Source organism: Melopsittacus undulatus, chromosome 4 (assembly GCF_012275295.1).
Source record: "Melopsittacus undulatus isolate bMelUnd1 chromosome 4, bMelUnd1.mat.Z, whole genome shotgun sequence".
Lineage (NCBI taxonomy): Eukaryota > Metazoa > Chordata > Aves > Psittaciformes > Psittaculidae > Melopsittacus > Melopsittacus undulatus.
The window spans coordinates 33,350,077-33,371,360 of NC_047530.1; the positions used below are offsets into that span (position 1 = coordinate 33,350,077).

Here is a 21,284-nt window from a genome sequence, read left to right on the forward strand (position 1 = left end):
CTTCCGCTTGTTCTAAAGAAGGAAAACAAGTCTGAGAATAGAACAGAGATAAAGAAAAATCTTGGAATGTGCTCAAAGGTCCATGAGCATGCTTGACACTACTGTGTTAAAATGCTTAAGGTTATAATTTTTTAAATTGCTGTGAAACCAGATGCTGTGAAATTATTTTAGAGGACTACTGTAAGTTCTAAGGCTGAAATAAAGGGGAGTTTCCAGAAAACTCTCTCATTGTTAGTGCGATTGTTTCATCACAAGATTTATTATGTATATAATTGTCTTGCACCCAGTCCTCATTGTAGTGTTCTCATTTGAATGATTTTGTTCTCAACAAATCAAAGAGACTCCATAGACTTTAAGGCTTCTTTTTCTGTCATGATGTGGAGCTCCTGGGAGTAGTAGTCCTACATACCTAATACAAGACTTAAAATTCTTGCTACAAAGACATGATCACTTTGCATAAGGAGTAGAGTGAACATTAAAATCTAGTTTGTCTATCAGATAAATCATATTAGTTGCTGCATAGGTTGACAGTTCAGAGCTGGAACAGAGGTAGATGTATTTGTAGAAAATAGAGGCTAAAACGGGAATAAAATGCCTCCCCAGAATCTTCAGGTCTATGAATGGAATCTGCTTCTTTGCTTTGAGGTGACTAAGAAATTGTTTCCTTTTAAGAGCGTATCAATATCTTCTGAAAGCAGCTGACATGAATCATACCAAGGCAATGGAGAAAGTGTCTTATGCTTTGTTGTTTGGGGATTACCTGAAGCAGAACATACAATCATCAAAAGAACTATTTGAAAAATTAACAGAAGAAGGTTCTCCTAAAGGACAAATGGTATGTATGTTGTTAGATTCTGCAGAAGTTCTTACAGGTTTATAAACTGTTTTATCGGTTGTACTTACTCTAAGGTGATTCTATAGATTGTTCTTGTGTCCAGAATAGAATGACAACAGTAAGTGGTATCTATTGCCTGGTTAAAAAAGCAGACAGTTCTGCTTTTTTAAATTGTTTGAGAACTTGATGTAAAACATCTGATTCAGGAAATGTATTTTTATTAATGCTTGCCTAAGCATTTCCTAACCCTGACTGTTTGTTGCTTTTACCTTTTAAAATTCCGCCAGTGCCTTGCTTTGTTTCAGAGGTTCTGCTTTACTGGGATTCTGCATGCTGCTAGCATTACTGAGGGTGCGGTAACAAATAGCACCTGCATCCTCAGGGTAAACACATGGAAACAATTTCTCCCTTTTGAGTTAAAAAAAATCATTAAACAACCATTTTATGGCTTATTATAATACAGTATAGTGGCAGTCTTATAATTTAATTTCATATGTCTTCTGTCACTGACTAGATTAGGTGTATAAGTCAAAAAATGGGTAGATGCAGGAGACTCCAGCCAACAAATATCCTCTGAAACTGTGTTCTATTCTTGTGGTTTGTGTGGGATGTTGTGGCTTTTCATCTGCAGTCTTATCTTTGACTTTTAAGTAGATATACACACACACATTTATAATCTAGGAAGTTATAAACTCCTAGGAATCTTGAAAGCTGTTTGGTGGAATGGGACTCCCTTTGTCCATGTACCTTTGAACATCATAGAATTGTTCATATGTATTTGTACACGTGTAATGTCTTAGATTGTGGATGTTACCAGTCTTAATGTCTCAATATCTGAATATACTTATTGGTCTTTTTTGTTTTGGAAGTGTCAGCTTCGTTAGGAATTAATCCTGTTTCTTTTAGCTCTTTGGCTACCAAGTCTGCAGTTTCCTGTTTAATGGTGAAGTGCTGATTCAGCATAGAAAGCAGGAACGTGTTTTCTCTAGCAATTTTTATATCTTAATGAAGATCTTGACTTTTATTGGTCTAGGATTCAGTAGTGTCTGCATGAGGTGATTATTTTTGCATGTGTGAACTTTCAGAATTATCTAGAATAGTCTTGGAACACTGAAATATAAACTGTTGTCTTCTGTGCTAATAGTTTCTTTTCTGAGCAGCACAGCTGTAACAGGTGTTATAAATAGAGCAGTAATTATGTAAATTTTAAGAATAAAAATAGCTTGTGAAAAATCCTCAGCCAAACAGCTCTGTGCATTCTAACTGCTTATAGTCATAACTACAAGTAACCTGTGGCAGAACGTACGCAAAATATGAAATTCATCTGTTAAGACAGTAAATCAAACTGTAAGACTTCTATGCTAGTGTCATAGACAACTGAATAATTTAGAAACTTAATGTTTTAAAAGGGTCAGGAAAGGCACTAGATGCAGGAGGTACCAAAGTGAAGGTAGAGCTTGTCATGTTCCTTGCAGCTTTGAATCATTGTTTGACTTTATACTTAAGTATTCCAGGAAAACTGGTTTAAAAGTATGTGCTGACAAACTTTATTTTATTTCTAGGCTCTTGGATTTCTATATGCATCTGGTCTAGGAGTCAATTCTAGTCAAGCTAAGGTAACACAGAAATTTTCAGCATGTGCTCTTGTATTCTATCTTGGAGGCAGATGTTATCCAAGTAACCTATGATTTTTTTTTTTTTGTTTAAGGCCCTGGTGTATTACACTTTTGGAGCTTTAGGAGGAAATCTGATTGCCCATATGATCTTAGTAAGTAAGATAGTTTATTAACTTTACACATGCACAAACTTTTTTGTAATCTTAAATTCTTAATGTAAGGTTTACATTCATGTAAATACACTGTCCAGATGTTAGATCATGATGCTTGCATTGCATGGGCAATAGTATCCTTCCTGTTATTCCTTGTTAACTTAAAGAAAAGTCTGCTTATTTTAAGCTATATACCAAAATGAATTTAGATGGACCATGTTTTCATCTCTTGACTTAAAGCAGAAGTGTCAGATTTTTAATCTTTATAGGCTAATGAGAACTGTGAAAGCCAGAAATCTTTATAAAAGATATTTATGTACAAGATCGTATATACAATTATGTATATTAATATAATTAATATTGTGAGATTTGACAATAAAGTGTAACATGTGTAAGAGGCTTTAGGTTTTCATCTGTATCATTCTGCTTATTTGCTTTATCCTGAGTGATATCTGAAGTATATTGGCTATGCTTAAACTTTAATTATATCAGTTGCTTTTAAAGCAAACACAATGAATGGACTTGTGGCTTTTGTTTTGCCTGTTATTGTGTCATCAAATCTTGCTCAAGTGAGGTGAAAAAAATTTGTAACCTGGGAAGCAATATGTTGTCAAATAACCGGTAGTCTCGTATTTTTACATTTTCTTTTCTAGGGTTACCGGTACTGGGTTGGGATAGGAGTCCTTCCAAGTTGTGAATCTGCTCTCACTCACTACCGACTTGTAGCTAATCATGGTAAAAGCTTGTTAACTCTGCTAATGTTCTTGACTTTATCTGTACTTTTGTATCATTCACCTAGAAGATACTATAAGCACTGTCAACACTGACAGTATAAAAATAGAGAATTCCTGCTATTAAACAAGTTGTCTGTTTGGCTCTGAGTCATGATATGCTATTGTAATCTCTTATTTTTTGAAATGTCTTTAATTCTTAGAGAATGTCAAAGTAATTAATTTCACGTAACAGTTTGAAGCTCTGTAGAGATCTTTTTTACTAAGTAGGAGTGTAATACTTGTGTTGAACAAAAATGAGAATTTCTTACCTGTTTTGCAGTTGCTAGTGACATTTCTTTGACTGGTGGCACAGTAGTTCAGCGAATTCGCTTAGCAGATGAAGTAGAAAATCCAGGAATGGCAAGTGGTATGCTAGAAGATGACTTGATTCAGTATTACCAGTTTTTAGCAGAGAAAGGAGATGTACAAGCACAGGTAAGATTAAGTTCACATGATGACATGCAGAGGTTGTCAAGAATTACAGAAACAGCTTTATAAAATGTGGAAAGTCATGGGAACTTTAGGTTTTTTCTTCCTCCTACATCAACCTGTTTGATATTTCCTGTTTAGTTTTATGAGAAGAGGCTTATATCTTAGTGTGTTTAAGGTAGAACTTGGACAGAATATGGATTTTCTTTGTGGAAAATAGATTCAAAATATTATAGCGTTAGTATCTTGAGACAAAGAATCTTGGTTTTCACTAGAAACCAGCCAGAATAGTTTAAGGATAGCTTTAGGTGTTGTGGAAGAGGAATTAGCCCTGTCAGGGGACCTGAGTTTCTTGCTGTATCTCTTCTTACATGACTTCTGCATGCTGCAGGCTGGCCCTCTTCTAGACACAATGCAGAAGGGGAGGACACTAAGACAGGCAAATTGTCACAATTGAATTTGCTCATATATGACTTAAGAATTAGGTAGGCAGAATTCAAATTAACTATAATTATTTTGTATCTAATCACTTTTATCTAGGCTAAATGTCTGCTTAGGCTAATGTGGAAAGATAGGGCTCTACTGTAGTTAATGAAGCAAATCTGTGCCTTCAGACTTTGTGGCATTTGTAAGTCTGATATAGTCTGTCTTTGTGCATTTAATTAGCTCACTGGTATCTGTATTAATTGAAAAGTTAATTATTTGCAATGTAAAATTTATAGGTTGGCCTTGGACAGTTACACTTACACGGTGGAAGAGGAGTAGAGCAAAATCATCAGGTACTCTTTCTGTATATCTTTTATGCATATTACCCATGGTGGAGAGCGAAAAAAATATAGCTGAGATAACAGTGAAGCAAAAGTGTTCTAAGCACCACTGTAAGGTATTTAATGATTTCAGTAGTCTTGCTTGATAAAATTTAATTCATTCAATAAAATTTAATCTTTATGTGACTAATACATAGAGCTGATTTTCTTACACAATCAGTTTTAGACTATTAATCTTAGAAATGAGGAAGTCAGAAATAAAGACCAGGTTTTCATCAAGTACTACTTGAAACTGGCTGAGCTTTTTTACATGTCGTAGAATCTCCATGACACATTGTGTGTGCATTAGCAATGATAGTCTAGTTTGTGGCTTGCAAGAATAATTTGCTTCTATAGGTAAAACAGTGCAACTTGCAATACTAAGGATATTAAGTATGCATGGAAAACAACTTTTGCTGATGTTGGCCAGCCTATGTACTTCTTATAGAAGTTAAAATAGTTAACCTTTTCTTAAAGTATGTATTATAATAATGGAGAACTGAGGATGTGCAGTCCTGATAATTATTGCAAACTCTGCTACCAGCTAGAAATTATTTAATGGTCATAGCATTTAAAATACCTTAAAAGAGCTCAGAGATCGTCGGTGGGTCAGAATTAGTATAACCAATTTCTGTGTAAAATTGAATAGGAACTGGCAGATTTGTCCTCTTCTAAACAAAGTTTTGGAGCTGCAATAAGGAAACAAAATTTATCTGTGTAGCTTGTGCATAGTAGCAGTTGTGGGAGTTTTTTGTGGGTTTTTTTTTTGTTTCTTTGTTTCTTTGTTTGTTTTGGGTTTTGTGTTTTGTTGTTTTTTCCTCTGCTAAGTATTGTGATTATAAGTGGGGAACCCTGTTACATATATTAAATTAGGTGGGATCCATGACTCTTGTCCCCAGAAGAACCTGGTAACTTGGCAAACAGCTTCTGCTCCATTTACAACAAAAGGTACTCAAATCTTAGTCATGGTGGCTAAAATTCTTGTTGTCTTCCTTACAGCGAGCATTTGAGTACTTCAATCAAGCAGCTAATGCTGGCAATTCACATGCTATGGCTTTTCTAGGAAAGGTAAGATGAACACTCTCAAAAGCAAGCAAATTGTCTGTTTTTCAATGAAAAATAACAAATATTTCCTACTTTATGATATCAGGCAATATGAAACTTGAATGCTTGATTTGAAGCATTTCTGTTCTGCTACGGGTTTGAATTTTCTCATTAGTCTATTATGTCTGGTCTGAATTTTCTACTTTAGGATTTTTTGTCTTTTCATAATAGTGCTTGAACTAGATTAAAAAAAAATCAAATTGTTAAATACCTAAATGTCATTTTTCTGTGGTAGAGTTCAAAATTCAGAGTACACCTCTGTGCCCTCCAGTGTGTGGGACAAAAGTTTGTCAAAATTTTGCTTATTGGGAAATAAAAAGTTCAGGAAGGAAAGGGAAAAGACATCTGTATTCTTACTCATTGTAGAAAACTGAGGCACCTCAGTCAGAGTTGCCAGTGGGTCTTCATGTACTCTGAACCAAAGCTTGAGTCTCTCTCCAAGGAGAGCTATTGATTCAGTTTTCTCAGATTTTAAGTCCTTATTTAATATAAAACATGATAGACAAACTGCTAATGGTGATGTTAATATGTTACTTTTATTTAGGTATTTAGGTCACTTTCCTGAGATCTAGGTTGCAGGGTACCTTCATCCTCTGAGGAGCTAAATCCTGATTACTCTATTTGAGTACACTGCAAGGTTAGGCTGTAAGCAGCAGCTCTATCTCATCTTCAGGCTGTCACTGCAGTAGAGATACAAAATTAATGTCCTTAGAGCATGAAAAAAGGTAATATAATATGATGGTCAAGGCACCCAACAGAAGGAATTACAGGTTTCTGCTTTGTCTGCTCCTTGAATGGTTTGTATCTAATAAATACTGACGTGAACTGGGTTTAGTAACTAATTTTTGCTTTGTTTTCAAGAGCTATTTTAACTGCCAGTGTAGTTTGACTTCCACTCATCTCACAAAGTTTTTTCTTGATTGTGTTCTTTACTGCACCCTGGTAGAACTCAAAGATGAAGGGTATTATAATGAAAACTTTCTAATTTTATGGGAAATTCAGTCTCCATTTTGACAGTTAAACCCTCTGAATCTGAATTTTGCAGTATACAGATGTGTTTTCTGCTTCTAGGCAAGTTCTTTAATGACTCCTCAGTAATAGAATAGTCTAATACTCATACGAAAAGTGAAGATGGTTCATGATCTCCATGCTAAACTGACTTCTTCAGTTGTTCTTCAGTAACACCTCTCCCTTTCAGATGTATTCAGAAGGAAGTGATGTTGTACCTCAGAGCAATGAAACAGCTCTTCAGTATTTCAAGAAAGCTGCTGATATGGTATGATTATCTTTAAACTAGAAATACAGCGTATGTACTAAAAAGCTGATTAGCTCAGAAATGATGCAAATGCTTTTTTTTGTGCACTTCTGCATGCATATACCTACTCCTAACTTCCTTCCCAGATCAACCATAATTAAACCCTTCTTGTCTGGATATGTCAGAAACTGCCTCCAGTTGTTGTCATGGTGGTCAATGAAGCTGTGTTCAGTACAAGGAGTATAACACCTGAATGCTGGCATCAGTATGAAATACTGACCACCTACCTAGCCTGACATTCTGTTAAATGTTAGTTTTCATTAATCTGAAGCTGTATTGTCACAGCTGCTTTTAAATTGAAACAGACTCTCAGATTTCCTGTAGTTGTTCTGGGAGGTTCTGTAGCATCTGGAACATTCTCAAACTTGGAAAAACTGGAGAATAAGCTATTAATGCCCCACCTTTCTGTGAGTGTGGGTTATACATTTCATATGACAGTTTGAAAGTGCACAGTACACTTTGGTAACTAGCGTTGAAAGTTTTCCTTTTTCCCTTCAATTACCTGCGTAGTTACTGAATAAAAGTTACCGAAGATGCTATTTTCTGCCTAAATAACTGTTATTAACTGAGAGCAAAGTTAAAGCAAATACACCTTAAGCACTGCTTGTCTTAATGATTTTAAAGGTAAATTTGAAAAATGCAGCTGTAGGTTTTGCCTTTCTTTGCAGAAGTGTTTTCCTGTGTTTTCAGGGTAACCCAGTTGGACAGAGTGGATTAGGAATGGCTTACCTTTATGGAAGAGGTGTTCCAGTGGTAAGTTGTCTTTCACTGGAGGAACACTGAAATTTTTAATTGGTTCATGGGCCTTGTAGCTTATCCCATGAGAAGGTTTCTTGTCAAATGTTTTATATTTAGCTATGTGAACAGATACTCAAAAGTTGTATTAGCCCAAAGCTGAGAAAGTAAGTTAAATAATTGTTCTAGAAACAGAGCAGGGCACCCGTTCTGTGACAGGTAACTATTGATAGCAATTCTGTATGCCAGTTTTGAGATAACTACAGACTTGAGACATGCCAATATCATTGTAGGGTGTTTCATTTTTTGTTTCCAAACTTTCACCAGGTGAATAGAACATCTTGCTGTAATTTTTTTTCTGTAATACAGATCTGTCCTTATATATGCGTACACACCTATTGTCTGTCTTTATGTAAATTGTGGTGTATTGCAAGGCTCTAATGAGTGGACTAAATCTTCCTGCAGAACTATGAGCTAGCACTGAAGTATTTCCAGAAGGCTGCAGAGCAGGGATGGGTTGATGGACAGCTTCAACTAGGTTCCATGTATTACAGTAAGTGGCATCAAAGTAGTGGTTTGCCCAGGTCTGAGCATCTGCCCTTTCAGTAACTGTTCACTAGGTGGCATTAGAAATGTGTGTGTGTGTGTGTGTGTGTGTGTGTGTGTGTGTGTGTGTGTGTGTATACAGCCTGTAGTGTGGTCTAACTAGATTGACTTTATATTTTGTTTTTTTCCTAACACTTTCACAGTATTTTTTTAATAATTTTAAAGACTAAGTACATACTGTATTTCATATAATTTTGCTTTTCAAGAGGAATTAATAGCAATGACTTACACTTTTAGATGGCATTGGAGTAAAGAGAGACTATAAACAAGCCTTGAAGTATTTCAACTTGGCCTCCCAGGGTGGCCATATTCTTGCATTTTATAATCTGGCTCAGATGCATGCTACTGGCACTGGAGTGATGCGATCCTGTCATACTGCTGTTGAGGTAAGGTCATCCATTTATAAGTGTCAAATAATACTGGCTTGAAGAAAGTTGGATATAACCATGTCAGCTTATGTAGAAAATCTGTCCTGGCTAAAATCCACTGGTGACTGCAGAGCCAGGGCTAGCAAAAGGCAATGTGATATATTATCAAACTCCTATGTATCTCACGAGAAAAATCTTTATTTTCATATGTTGTTATGGCAAATTTGTATTTGCTTTATTAACTTTGAAGAAAATCAAAAGAATATAATAGGAAGTAAATACCAGTAAGTACCAAAGCCTTCATTTAAGCACGTGTTTAAGTGTAACAGAAAAGCTCATCTTAATAATTCTCAGTAAGCATCTAAATCTTGGCATGTGTTTGCTTAGTAACCTGTATCTTGAAGTAAGCCTGTCTTAAGCAGTGAATTAATCTATCAAGTTTTTCCTGAGAAATGTGAATATTTTGAACAGGCATTTGAATGTTAAAGGTTGACCTCTTGTAAAACCTGAATTTCTGAAGTTCCTAACAACCAGTCTTCTCCCCCATTTGTTTTATTCCCCTGCAGTTGTTTAAGAACGTATGTGAACGGGGGCGTTGGTCTGAAAGACTTATGACTGCCTACAACAGCTATAAAGATGGTGATTCAAATTCTGCTGTGGTTCAGTATCTTCTTCTGGCAGAACAAGGCTATGAAGTTGCACAAAGCAATGCTGCTTTCATATTTGACCAGAGTAAGGACCTTTTTCTGGAGTTGGCCTGCAGTAGCCCATTTAGTAGAATGCTAGGATAGTTGAAGATACACTTGCTCTAGTTCAGTTAGAACTTCAGTGAGATTCTTGTCCTCTTGCCTGTTCTTCACACACAAAAGAAGTCAGTTTTAGTTTTCACCTTTAAGGACACCTTTGTGGCCTAAAAGCTAGAATACGTTTACATTCTGACTTACAGGATTTAAAAATGGGATAGGGAGAGAATGCTTTAGAAGCTTGCACAGTGCTGAAAAATCTCTTCCCTGGATTTTCTAAACATAGCCTGAACATTTTATTTTTAAATCTGTGAAGTAGGAAAAGTAGGAATTGCATTAGTTTTACCTTTGGCCTTTACTGTGCATTGTCTATAAGCTTTGGTTTTCTTTGTTTTTTATCTTGCAATGTCTTTTCCCAGCACTCTTCCCTCCCCCTCTCCCCGGAAGTTTTTTGTAACTTTACTCATACTACTCTTGAAACTGGGATGAATAGCTGGGCAGTTGGTTCTTAGACTTGAAAAAACTTGTCCTAGATCCCTTAATGCCAACTAGGTGGCTAGAACTTGGATTTCTTAGAGTTTGAGGTCATAGGGAAACAATGGAAGTACACGTGACATCTTTCTACAGTATTTTAAACTTTCTGGGTCCCAAATCCAGAAATTTAGGACTCCTATTACCATCTTTAGGGCTTTGTATCTTAATATAAAAACTATCCTATCAGCCACCATTAGCTGTTTCAACACCTTAATTTCCTGTTAATGTTTTTCAGAAGTGCCCTAGTGACTCACCTTTAGATAAGTTACATCAATGACATCTTGACTGGACTTGCAAATAACCTCTTTCCCTGAGTTAAAATTCTGATTGTGATTACTCAGATATGTCTGCATCTTGACTGGAAATGAATTTAAAATTATTTTATACACTTTATACAGAAAATATATATGTCAACTGTGAGATAGTATAGCTGGAACCATACTTAACAAGACATGAAAAAGAGTTTATCCTGTAAACTGTCTGAACTCTTGATACTTCAGCAACTGTCAATTTATGACATGAACAAGTAAAATAACTTCTGTTCTGAAGTACTGTAGCACTATTGTGTAGAATATTCACCCACTGGCTGGATAAAGAGTTTAAGCCTTTGTTTTACTTGACTGGTTTAGATGGTCAAACTATAGGTTATACTTTAGCCTTGTATTTGAGTGCACTTTTCTCAGAGACCAAGTTGTGTGCTCTTAAGGCTTGCATCTTCTGGCATTTGTCAAGTATGCTTCAGAATCAACTACAGGAATGGGAGAGAAACTTTGTAAGGAATATTTCAGGGTGAAATAATATAATTTGTTCCTAGCTCTTCTGTGAGCAGATACAAGGAAAGACCGTATAAATGAAAGAGGGTTTTATAAGTGTCAGATGAGTTGAATCTTGTTTGTGCTATGGCACAGATGACTTCAAGTTTTTAATACATTTCAGCAAATTGACTATAAGCATAGTTGGTTTTGGTTTGTTTTTTTTTGTGTGGTATTGTGTACATATACAGTGCTCCTATTTAACTGAATTACTTTCTCCTCTAGAAGAAGCTAGCATAGTAGAAGAAAATGAAACCTATCCTCGAGCTTTGCTTCACTGGAATAGAGCGGCTTCTCAAGGTATATCCGTACTTCACAGTTCCAATTATTTTATTTTTAGTAGAGCCATTAATGTTTGTTTTCAGATTTTCTTATGAAACAGAGGGAGGGAAAGCTTACCTTTTCCAGTTCAACATTCATTGTATTTGACATAGTGTAGTTGCTGTTCTTTGTTCCACTCTCAGCTATGATGCCATTGCAGTATGCATGCAGTTCTGAGCTGTTCTGAGATCCTGAAGATTTAAAGGTCTAAAACACAGCTGTACAATGTGTTTCTTTTGCTGTTCCATACGGAATTACAGAGCAGTATTAAACAGCATTAGAATGTTTACACTGATTTTTCTAAAAATAAATCCACTTGGAAAATAGATACAAAGTTCTCTTCAGTATTTTGGTACTTGTCATATGTCATTTCTTACTCAAAGCTCAGTCAAGAGCTCAGTCTTGATATCCAACAAACCGAAGATTAAACTCTGGTGCTTGTGATCCTATCCTAAAATAAGCAAAACTAAACTTAAAGTATCTCAGTGTGAGAGTCTCTAACTTCCATACAGGTGCATCTTCATTAATGTCTGTCTACTGGCTTTTTACTTATGAGCAAGTGCATCATGTAAATGGAGCCAAAGAATTTTATCTGAAATTCTTCAGACCTACTTGGCTTTTAGTAGAAAGTTAGAAATTGAGAGAATAGAATGGTTAAGTATTCAATTACCAAATGATGATGAGAGACTTTATTTTTCAAGTTTTAAGTGCCTCTGTTTCAAAAACAAAGACGGAGCCCTTACTGACCACATAGTAAATCAAAAGTTTTTCTGTAATAATTGACTGTGAAAAACATGACATAACTTTTCAACTGATGCCACTACATAGCAGTAAAAATATTGGTAGGATTACTTGGGAAAAGACTAGGCTTTCCTAAAAATAGAAATTAGTTGTGTTGTGGTTAGCTAAACCGAATTAAAAATAAACAACCCAACAAAACTAAACTGTCTGTGGGAGAGGGAGAAGGGAGACAATTCGTGGAAACTGTGAAAAGTAATACTAAAGCCCTTATTGCAGCTTCCTGTGAAACTAGCAGGGCCTTCTTTGCCTACCTGTCTGATCTTTTTTGGTGTTTCTTGATTTACAGGATATACTGTTGCAAGAATTAAACTTGGAGATTACCATTTTTATGGGTTTGGTACGGATGTCGATTATGAAACTGCATTTATTCACTATCGACTGGCATCAGAGCAACAGCACAGTGCTCAAGCAATGTTTAATCTGGGCTACATGCATGAGAAGGGGTTGGGCATCAAGCAGGTGAGTAAGCTGTAGGCTGATAGTCTGCTTTTTTACAGCACATTCACTAATGTTAGATTAAGTCCATAACCAGTACTGGGTTTTGTGCACTGTATAACTGCTTAGTAGGAATTTGCATATCTCCCAATATGTTGTCCTGCAGCAAATGCATAAATATATCCACTTTACAGTTGCCTATGTGAAGAAATGAGGCATAGACAGGGAAAAACCTATTTGCCCAAGACTGTGAGGACTGGCAAAAAGAGTGTCATATGCTTGAGTAATGCTTTCCAGACTTTGAAGTGTAATGAAATGAATGCACATAATTTGCAGGTTCAAAGTATTTTGGCACAAGATTGTTCTCATCCTCCAAAACACTGGTTAATTTGTTCTCTAACATGGCATTTTAAAAACAAGTTCTATGCATCTTCATGTAACAAGCCATAAGCACAAACAACGATGTGATTATTAGCTATGGCTTTTCAAATTAGGCTAGGCCACGCTTTGCTTTGCAAAGTACATTGCCTAAAAGAAAGCAGTGTATCTGGTTTTCTTAGGAAGCCTAATGGTGCATTGCTGTCCAAGAGTTAAGTGAAAATTATGCAATACGGAGCAATATGTTCTTGTATGTGTCAAAATAATGTAATAATTGCATACTAATTTTGAGCAGCCTACCTTAATGTACAACTAAGGCATGCAATTTATGTATTAATTTAGCAGTATCTTCTGTGCTACCTGAAACTGCAAAAAAATTTTCTTGTTTTCCATATTTCCAATGAGCTTCAGCATTTGTTTTTTTGTGTAGGTATGTACCTTTTAATTGTTTGTCTGTTGGAAGACCCATTTTTTGTTGGTTTTCCCCTAAACTCATGGTAAGAGGTCAGAACAGTGAAGGGCAAGTCTTAAGGTCAATATTATTACTTTGGGAGCACCAAGCAATCAACAGTTGAAAACTGCTTACTGACCTAGCTATAAAAGTGACAATACAGTACACAAACAGCAGTATTTCTAAAGCTTATCTTCAGTTTTTAGGACTCTTCTAAAAGCAACAGTGCTATGGTTTTTTAAAAAAAAAAACCTTTCAGGCATGGACTGTTTTCATTTCTTTTGCTTCTGCATTGAAAACAGCCCTATTACAGCACATAATGAAATTTTGAAAATACTCTAACATCACGTTCAGTTCAATTGCAAGAATTTGAGAAACCTGACTCCTGATGCTGTATTTGCATAGAGTATTCTCCAGCCTGAAGCAGAGATGGCTACACATAGATAGCTGAAATGAGTACACAAGGGCTCATGATGAGCATGTGCAGCCTTGCTTTATGCAGATGAATAATACCTTCCTCTCATACAGATCCACTGTTGAAGGAAGAGTTAAACCAAAATTATGATAGTTAATACAAATATGGGAAAGAAGCACTGAGAATGTTTAAGCAAGGAAGTTCCATGTATAAAACCGGACTTGGTGATTGTGGATGTATAAAGCCTTCACTTGCTGCTTCCTAAAACTCTGCAATTTTAAGATGAGAGGATGGAGTTTTAGGGCTGACTAAATAAGACTAGGGCTGGGCTTAGGATATTCTGAAAAAGGCTAGGACTGAATTTTGAATGAAGCAAAAGAATATTTGACTTCTTTTTCCCAGAATAGACACTTGAATTTTGAGCACCAAATGACTGAGAGTTTTAAAAAAAATCATGCTTCCTGATGTAGCAGGTGATATGTACCACTGAAGTCTGTTCTTCCACTAGAGGCCTCTGGAAAGGACATACAACATTCTTTTAGCAGTATGGTATTTAACAAACGGGGATTTAGTCAGTTGAAGGCAGGGATGTGTACTCTTGCTTCCTCCTCACCTGTGTCCACATCATTAAGACTACAGGCACTATAAAGTTAGGGAGAATGATCCAGTAAGGTGGCCTGCACAATTTCCATTCAGGTCACTGTTTGTTCTGGTTAATTCTGAATCAGTAAGGTATTTTTTACTGGCTTTTGTGTAGTTGTTTTTTTTTCCCAAACAGCTTTTACCTTATTCTTCTTTACTTACTGAATAAATAGTCTTTCTTACATACAGCATTCTACGCTATATTTCCTGTACATAGTTGGTTTTCAGACTCATGCCAGGTCAATGCCAAATATTAAGCCCTTTCAGAAATCTCACACATGTACACTGTTACACACTTTTCATAGATTGAAATCTTTGATTTCAATAGATTCATAGATTCTATAGATTTTTGTAGGTTCAATCTATGAAAAGTGTACATGTATGAGATTTCAGGTTGTTCAGTTCCTGAGCGTGCATGTCAGAATGAAGACTGTTTCCATACACTGTTCAAAATAAGAACAAATTAATTTTCTCATGGTCTTCTCTTAAGATTTGGTGTGGTATTTCAGTGCCATTTGTGTGTTAAAGCTCAGATTCCAACAGTACTCACTGTCAAGGGAGAGTAAAAAGTGTATAAGCAGAATGAAGTGCTTGCTAATTAGAAATTAAAATAAGCCATTATTCTGCTTCTACGCTGATACTACCACAGTATGAAGGAGATAAGGAAACTCTTTTAAACAGTTGTACAAAACACAGTCTTTAGAGGCTCAAGGATTGTTCAGAGTTGTTTTATTAACTTAAAATGCTAAAATTGTGAGCCAGTGCATATCATTCACATAATGTGATTTTCATAATGTGATTTTCATACTGTTATTTCCACATGTTATGGAACCAAGCTTTACTGTATCAATGAACAGAAAATCTTTATGATATTTCATAGTCATGATAAAATTATAAAATGAACATGTGGCATGAAGTACTGGAGATTTCTGTTAAGTGTCCAACTTGGAACACTTCTAGAGGTAAGTCTTACACAGGCCTGCCCTTCACATCACTGAGTGAACATAAGCAGTTTATATTCAGGTATCATAACATTGCACAGTATGTGTCTGAAGTGAAGCCAATAAAACCCCCCAAAAAAGGGAAAGTTAAACTGTTCATGTACATGTATCCTCTGTTCTTCCTAGAGTTACCTTCTTGTTCCAACTACCAGAAAAGAGAACAATAATTTAAGCTCTTCCTAAAGTTTGTGCTCATGCTCTTGCCAGGCTGCCCTCAGTAATGCAAGTTATGTCCATTTTGGATAAGGAGCAAAATCTAATTTAGGAGTACATGCAGAAACAGGTAGAAGCTGCACTATACAGCAGGCATACTTTGGTATAACTGGGATGGGTTGCTGCTGTGTACTCTTTCATGGCTTGTGTTTCATAGTCTTTCATGTTTGGTGTGGTGTTGGAGATGATACAGTGTACCAGAGTTACCTAAATATGCACCTTAGTTTTCAGTGCATGGGTTGAATATGTAAATACTAATCTCTTTGTCAGCTTCAATTCTAGCATCAGCTCAAAACTTCCCTTTACTTTTCTAGTCAAAGGTGAATATACCTCAGAAAAAGGTGTAGTTTTACTGAATGGATGTTTAACTTGGCCGAAAGCCATGCATTCAAATGACAGTATACATTAGCTTATAGTAAAAGTTCTGCATTTTATGGTTAATTTTTCAAGTTCTTCAAAATTGAGATTTGTATTTTCTAACTTTAGGATCTTCATCTTGCAAAACGTTTCTATGACATGGCAGCTGAAGCAAGCCCAGATGCTCAGGTTCCTGTCTTCCTAGCTCTTTGCAAGCTTAGAGTGATCTATTCCTTGCAGTATGTACGAGAAATCAATGTAAGTTATGCAGAATAAAAAAACCCCATCAAATGTATTTTCCGTTTTAAAAGAAACTTGACTTGTAATTTTACTTAAGTAGAAGTCTAACTTGAGCCTTATGAAAACTTTAGATGTATTTTGTGTTGTTGTTTGCTAAGAAAGCTACTGACCCTGTGATGCCTATTTCTTATTTGTGCAGCTGTGCAAAACTGAAATGTGCACAGCTGTTCTTCCCTTGACAAGAATTTCCCTAACCTGTTTTGCTGGTCTTATCCATGTCTATCTGCTGTCAAAGTTAAGCAGATAGCAACTGGTACTTGCACGTGAAAAAATGTTACAAGTCAAATTTAAAATCAAAGTAACTTCCCATTCTTGCTCTTGACATGATGATGTGGATTTCTTGTTTCCTAGATAAGAGAGTTATTCTCAAATGTTGATATGGACCAGCTGCTGGGGCCTGAGTGGGATCTTTACCTTATGACCATCATCACCTTGCTTCTGGGAACAATTATAGCTTACAGACAAAGGCAACATCAGGCAATTCCCAGACCAGCAGGACTGCGGCCAGCTGTGCCTCAACAAGAGCCACCACCAGAACATCAACCACCACAATAGCAACAAAAGCCTCAGTGAAAAAACTGGATTTTTTCCAAAAGGAACAATTTTCATTGTGATTTAGGACTTTGGATCAATGGTCCCTCCCCCAAAAGAGGCGCAAAGAAGTTGAGGAAAACAAAAAAAGTCTGAAAGCTGCTTAGAATGTTGCCTTTTTTCAGGGATAAGAAAATTCTATTGAAACTGATCTGAATGTTATTTCAGTGCCAATGGAATAACACTATGGCTTTTTTCATGGAAACACAAGAGTGCTACTACAAAATTGTTGCCTGCTGTATCTAGTTCCTCTTTATTCAGAGTCCTTTTCATCTCCTAGAGATAGCAGAAGGCTAGCAATGAAAGGCTTTTGCCTGCTTGATAGCAGTTGCCCTCTGTAAAAGTAAGAACAATTTTATGGCCAATTCAAGTCCCTAGAAGCTGAATGATATTGAAACTCTAAAAATACTAGAGCTGTATAAATTTATATTCTGATCTCCATCCGAAGTATTTCTACAATCCGTATTTAATTTTCTTAGTATTTCCTACACTTTGGTCTTTTATTCTGCCATGGGTGGTTTAACATGGATTATTTATAAATTCTGTAAAACTAGCCAGCAAACATACAACTCTCTATTTGTGTTTTTTTGTTTTGAGGAGTTTCTCTGTTCCCCTTAGACTAGACTAGACAGTTCTCAGCAGACAGTATGTAGCCCAGGAGGCAGACTGGGACAGATTGGGTCTGTAAAGCTCATCAGTTGAGAACTATCCACATGGTGCCCAGATCTTGCATCCTTCTAGAGCTTTTTTGGAGCTTGTGTACTTGGCAATACTTTATAACATAAAACCAAATTGGTAGTGTTCCTAAATTATTTAAATTTACAAAGAGGCTGAGTCTAGGTTGCAGAAAGCACCAGTATTATTGTGGACACTGGAGACAGGACAGAGCCAGAAATCTTAGTGAATTAGCTTACATTTTTGTTTGGTTTTAGTGGTGGAAGTTTTGTGTTTAATTTTCAGCAATCCTGTAAGTGATCGGCACTGCAACAAGTAAAAATATGGTATCTCATGAATGCATCTGTTTAATTCATCTACAAAAAAGGGCCCCAAAGATCTTTACTAAATGCCAGTGATGCTACTCCAAAGTTTGGCTGACTGATAAAAATCGTATGTTAAATTACATCAATGCTTTGGCTGTCTCTAACCTCTTTTGTACCTGGCATACATGAGAAAGTCAAAATAACATTTGGTTGTGCCATCTGGAGGTTCCCTTCTAACAAGAAAACCCAAAGAGAAAGATGACTAATGGTTTGTGGCTTTCTGATACCATCAGGTCATTGCAGAGGCCTTTTAATGAATGTAAAGAACATGACCTGTGGACTGTTTTTGACTGCAAGTGGAATCTTCACTTAGTAATGATTTTTGTTGACTTATAATTTCAGGATTTGGGGGTGGGAAGCAGTGGGGAGTAGCTTAAATGCAAAAAAATGAAGTTTCTGTTCTTATTTACTAATGGCAGTGAAATACTTGTTTCAGTACTAGCATTAAATCCTCTAGTGTCTTAAAGCTGAATGAAATACAAGTGAAAATGAGGAGACTTTAGCTGCTTTATGAAAAAGCCTGTTGTGCTTAAAGGGTTAAGGGCTTCCTTTCATGCAATTTTTTTTTTCCAGTGGTTTGGCAGCACCATATCAGTTCAGTTTATTTAGAACTGAGATTTTGTTATGGTTTCATACTTAGTACATTTGCAAGGAGACCATTGCACAATAGAGCTGTAATTTGGGAAAGGAGATTAGAAAGACACCCTTTTGTAAATTGGAATGTCATGGATAACTAGTATTAAAAGTATAGGTAGAACTTCACAGTACTTTAAAATGCTTATGCTGGTCATGTGAACATGAATCTTTTGTTTTAGTTTAGAGGGTTGCAGCATGTGATAAAGAATGTCTTGTTCAGTCTTAATCATCATTAGCAAATGGAACAGTATTGAACTTTAATCTGGTGTCTAAAGTGTACAGCACTCCCCAGGTGCATTTCTAAAATGTGTGGTTTCTGAACACTCCCTCTGAAGTATTTTTGCCTCTGTCACTTAACAGCTTTTTTTTCCCTTTTTTTTAGCTTGGCATGAATAAATTAAAGATTGTATGGAAAATGTTTTTCAGTTAAATAACATTGATTCACTGGTATTGGTCTCTTAGGAAATTTAACAATTTTGTTACTGCATTATTAAAATGTTTTGGTGGTTTGATCTACTAGAACTAAATTCTACAAGCTCTGTACTATTTGCATGAGAATCTCTCGTCATTGCTGCTATGTGACAGTCTTAGAGCTGACTTTCAGTGAACCTGATGCATTTTTACATCCCAAGAAATTGGCAGAAGAAAACTATTGAAGATCAGCAAGTTCTTTCACTTTAAAGAATTGCCTTTTGAAGAAGCAATAAGGAAGTCTTTCTCCTGCTTTTTTCCCTTCCATCAAATTATTACCACTAATTTTTCAGATGACATTCATTTGAATGAAGTGGTAGTAGTAGAAAGGTACTTACCATACGTAATGGTGAGTTAACTCAGGGATTAAAGAAATTAATAAATTCAAATCAGTTATCTCCAACATGAATGAAGTTTTTGTGACAATCCCTTGCTACTCTGTTCTGAAACTTGCATTTGAGGGTAGTTAATTCTTACTAGCAATATGTTTCTTGTGCACTCAATTTTTTCCTAAAGGAGCTGGGTTGCTCAGTTTACTGCAGTGAAGAACTTGTTCCCTTTTGGTAGCATACACGTTGTCTTGCAGTTTATATGCAGAAGTATTTTAGAAGGGAAACTTGATTTAAGAGAAGCCTTTCTGGTTATGTTCAGCATGCTTTGAATGGAAAGATTGTATTCTTTCTAGTAATGTAGGCCAAAGCTTGCCTATGTGACCTTCTTGGACACATGCTCTTCTTTGCACAGAGCATGAAACAGTTACAGAGCAGTAGACTGGTGTAGGTGGGAGATTTATATGTAGGACAACTGTGGAAAGATACGGGGAAAATGTCATTCTGCATCTCAAATTATTAATCAGACACACTTGCTGGTTGAAAAAACGCTGAACTGTTGAGAAAACAGGATTGTAGTTCTCACTCTGAAACCTATCCCAGAGCTGTCTGCTGAAATACTTCTGGGTTTTTGTTTTTTGCTTTATATTGTCCATTGTGGCACAATGCAACAGAAGATAAGGTTTTTGATGCAAACATCTCAATAAAACTGTTATGAGACAGTTTTACTTAGTTTTTAGTCATCTTAAGTCAGCTGCTCTTAAGAAAAAACACAACCAAAAACACCCAGCTATCAGGTGTTACTCTGGGGAACATTAAAACATGGATTGCGAAAGGACTTTTAAGACTATGCATTACCTAATTTACACCTATTATGTGCTAGTTTTGGCCTATAAAAGGGGAACACACTCACCTCTGCAAGTTGCTTCCTTTTTCGATAGGCAACAATGAACTGAAATTCTATTTTTGTTTCAGAGAATATTAAACTAAAAAGATTTAGTTTGATTTGAACTACTGCAAATGCATACGGCAAATAGGAACTATTGGGGGGAGGCCTTTGTTTTTATCAGCTGCAGTTCTTTAAAGGGTCTTGTGGGAGTTTTGTAAATTTATTTTGTATTTAAAATCAGTATAAAGGCTGGTCAAATGTAATATATTTGTGTAAACAAATTCTGTTAATAGAAAGATGTACAGATTCATTTTGTACTGTATCTTTAATCTTGTGAAATAAAGATACCACCTATGTGGTTACCCTCAGTGTTCACAGTGGTTATGATAACAAAGGATGTCAATTGTTAGTCTTCTGCACTGATACATACCACTGCTAAATGCATCCTGGATTCCTATAAGGATACTCCCACTTCTGTTCCTCTTCAAAGATAAAATAAATCTGTTAATTCTGGAGTTGCACAAAAAGGGGAATAGAGAATTATGCATTCTATCTTCAGTTGTGCTAGAAACTTGCCCTCTGTATTATGTGCATGTGTGACCTTTTCTTCAGTGTCTGTGGTGTCTGTACTTGTGTGTGGCAGACCCAGAGCTGCTGTGTGGTTTGAGAACAGTGACCAGTATCCTTAGGATTACTGTTACATTTTCAGTGGTAATACAGGGTAAATACAGTGACTAGAAACAGATACTGAGGGAGGCACTACTCCAAGTTTGCTGGCTTTTTAGGTCTTTTTCAACCTACTCATCCCGTCACACTCCACCAGTCAGTGTCCTCCCTCATAAATTTATTATGTTGGTTTGCTTTGCAATGTGCTTGTTAATTTGGAAGAAAAATATTAGGGAGAAGGAAAGTATGGAGGGTGAAGGAGCAATGATAACAACTACAGAAGGCATCAATAGGTGAACAGCCTGAGTTTCCTGAAGCATCTGAAGGCTCCCCATGTCCTCAACTGTTGCCAATAGTACTTGTTGCAGGCAGGAAACAACTGCTGTTGGTAAAACCACCTTGGGACTGACTGATGTAGCTGAAGCTTAGTGAGACCATCCCTCACCTTGCAAAAGAGCCTGTGACTTGAGATGCAATGTGTTCAAGGTCAGAAGGGTAAATACCCTGTTTTGCTTGTAGC

The 21,284-nt window shown here is 36.3% G+C and overlaps 1 protein-coding gene across 2 annotated transcripts in view; it reads left to right on the forward strand.

Annotated features, from left to right (window-relative positions):
• SEL1L (SEL1L adaptor subunit of SYVN1 ubiquitin ligase) overlaps positions 1 to 20,478 on the forward strand; it is a 34,082-nt gene extending 13,604 nt beyond the window's left edge. Inside the window, exons 6-21 of one of the 2 annotated variants that reach the window (XM_005148856.3) lie at positions 673 to 835; positions 2,398 to 2,451; positions 2,544 to 2,603; positions 3,257 to 3,338; positions 3,657 to 3,811; positions 4,528 to 4,584; positions 5,611 to 5,679; positions 6,914 to 6,991; positions 7,721 to 7,783; positions 8,231 to 8,318; positions 8,609 to 8,757; positions 9,306 to 9,471; positions 11,054 to 11,128; positions 12,237 to 12,409; positions 15,972 to 16,100; positions 16,494 to 20,478. In XM_005148856.3, the coding sequence (XP_005148913.1) occupies positions 673 to 835; positions 2,398 to 2,451; positions 2,544 to 2,603; positions 3,257 to 3,338; positions 3,657 to 3,811; positions 4,528 to 4,584; positions 5,611 to 5,679; positions 6,914 to 6,991; positions 7,721 to 7,783; positions 8,231 to 8,318; positions 8,609 to 8,757; positions 9,306 to 9,471; positions 11,054 to 11,128; positions 12,237 to 12,409; positions 15,972 to 16,100; positions 16,494 to 16,697 (1,765 nt within the window). In that variant the 3' untranslated portion in view covers positions 16,698 to 20,478. The remainder of the gene's footprint in view (positions 1 to 672; positions 836 to 2,397; positions 2,452 to 2,543; positions 2,604 to 3,256; positions 3,339 to 3,656; positions 3,812 to 4,527; positions 4,585 to 5,610; positions 5,680 to 6,913; positions 6,992 to 7,720; positions 7,784 to 8,230; positions 8,319 to 8,608; positions 8,758 to 9,305; positions 9,472 to 11,053; positions 11,129 to 12,236; positions 12,410 to 15,971; positions 16,101 to 16,493) is intronic. The other variant, XM_031048779.2, reaches the window with a different exon arrangement.
• The last annotated feature ends 806 nt before the right edge of the window (positions 20,479 to 21,284 follow it).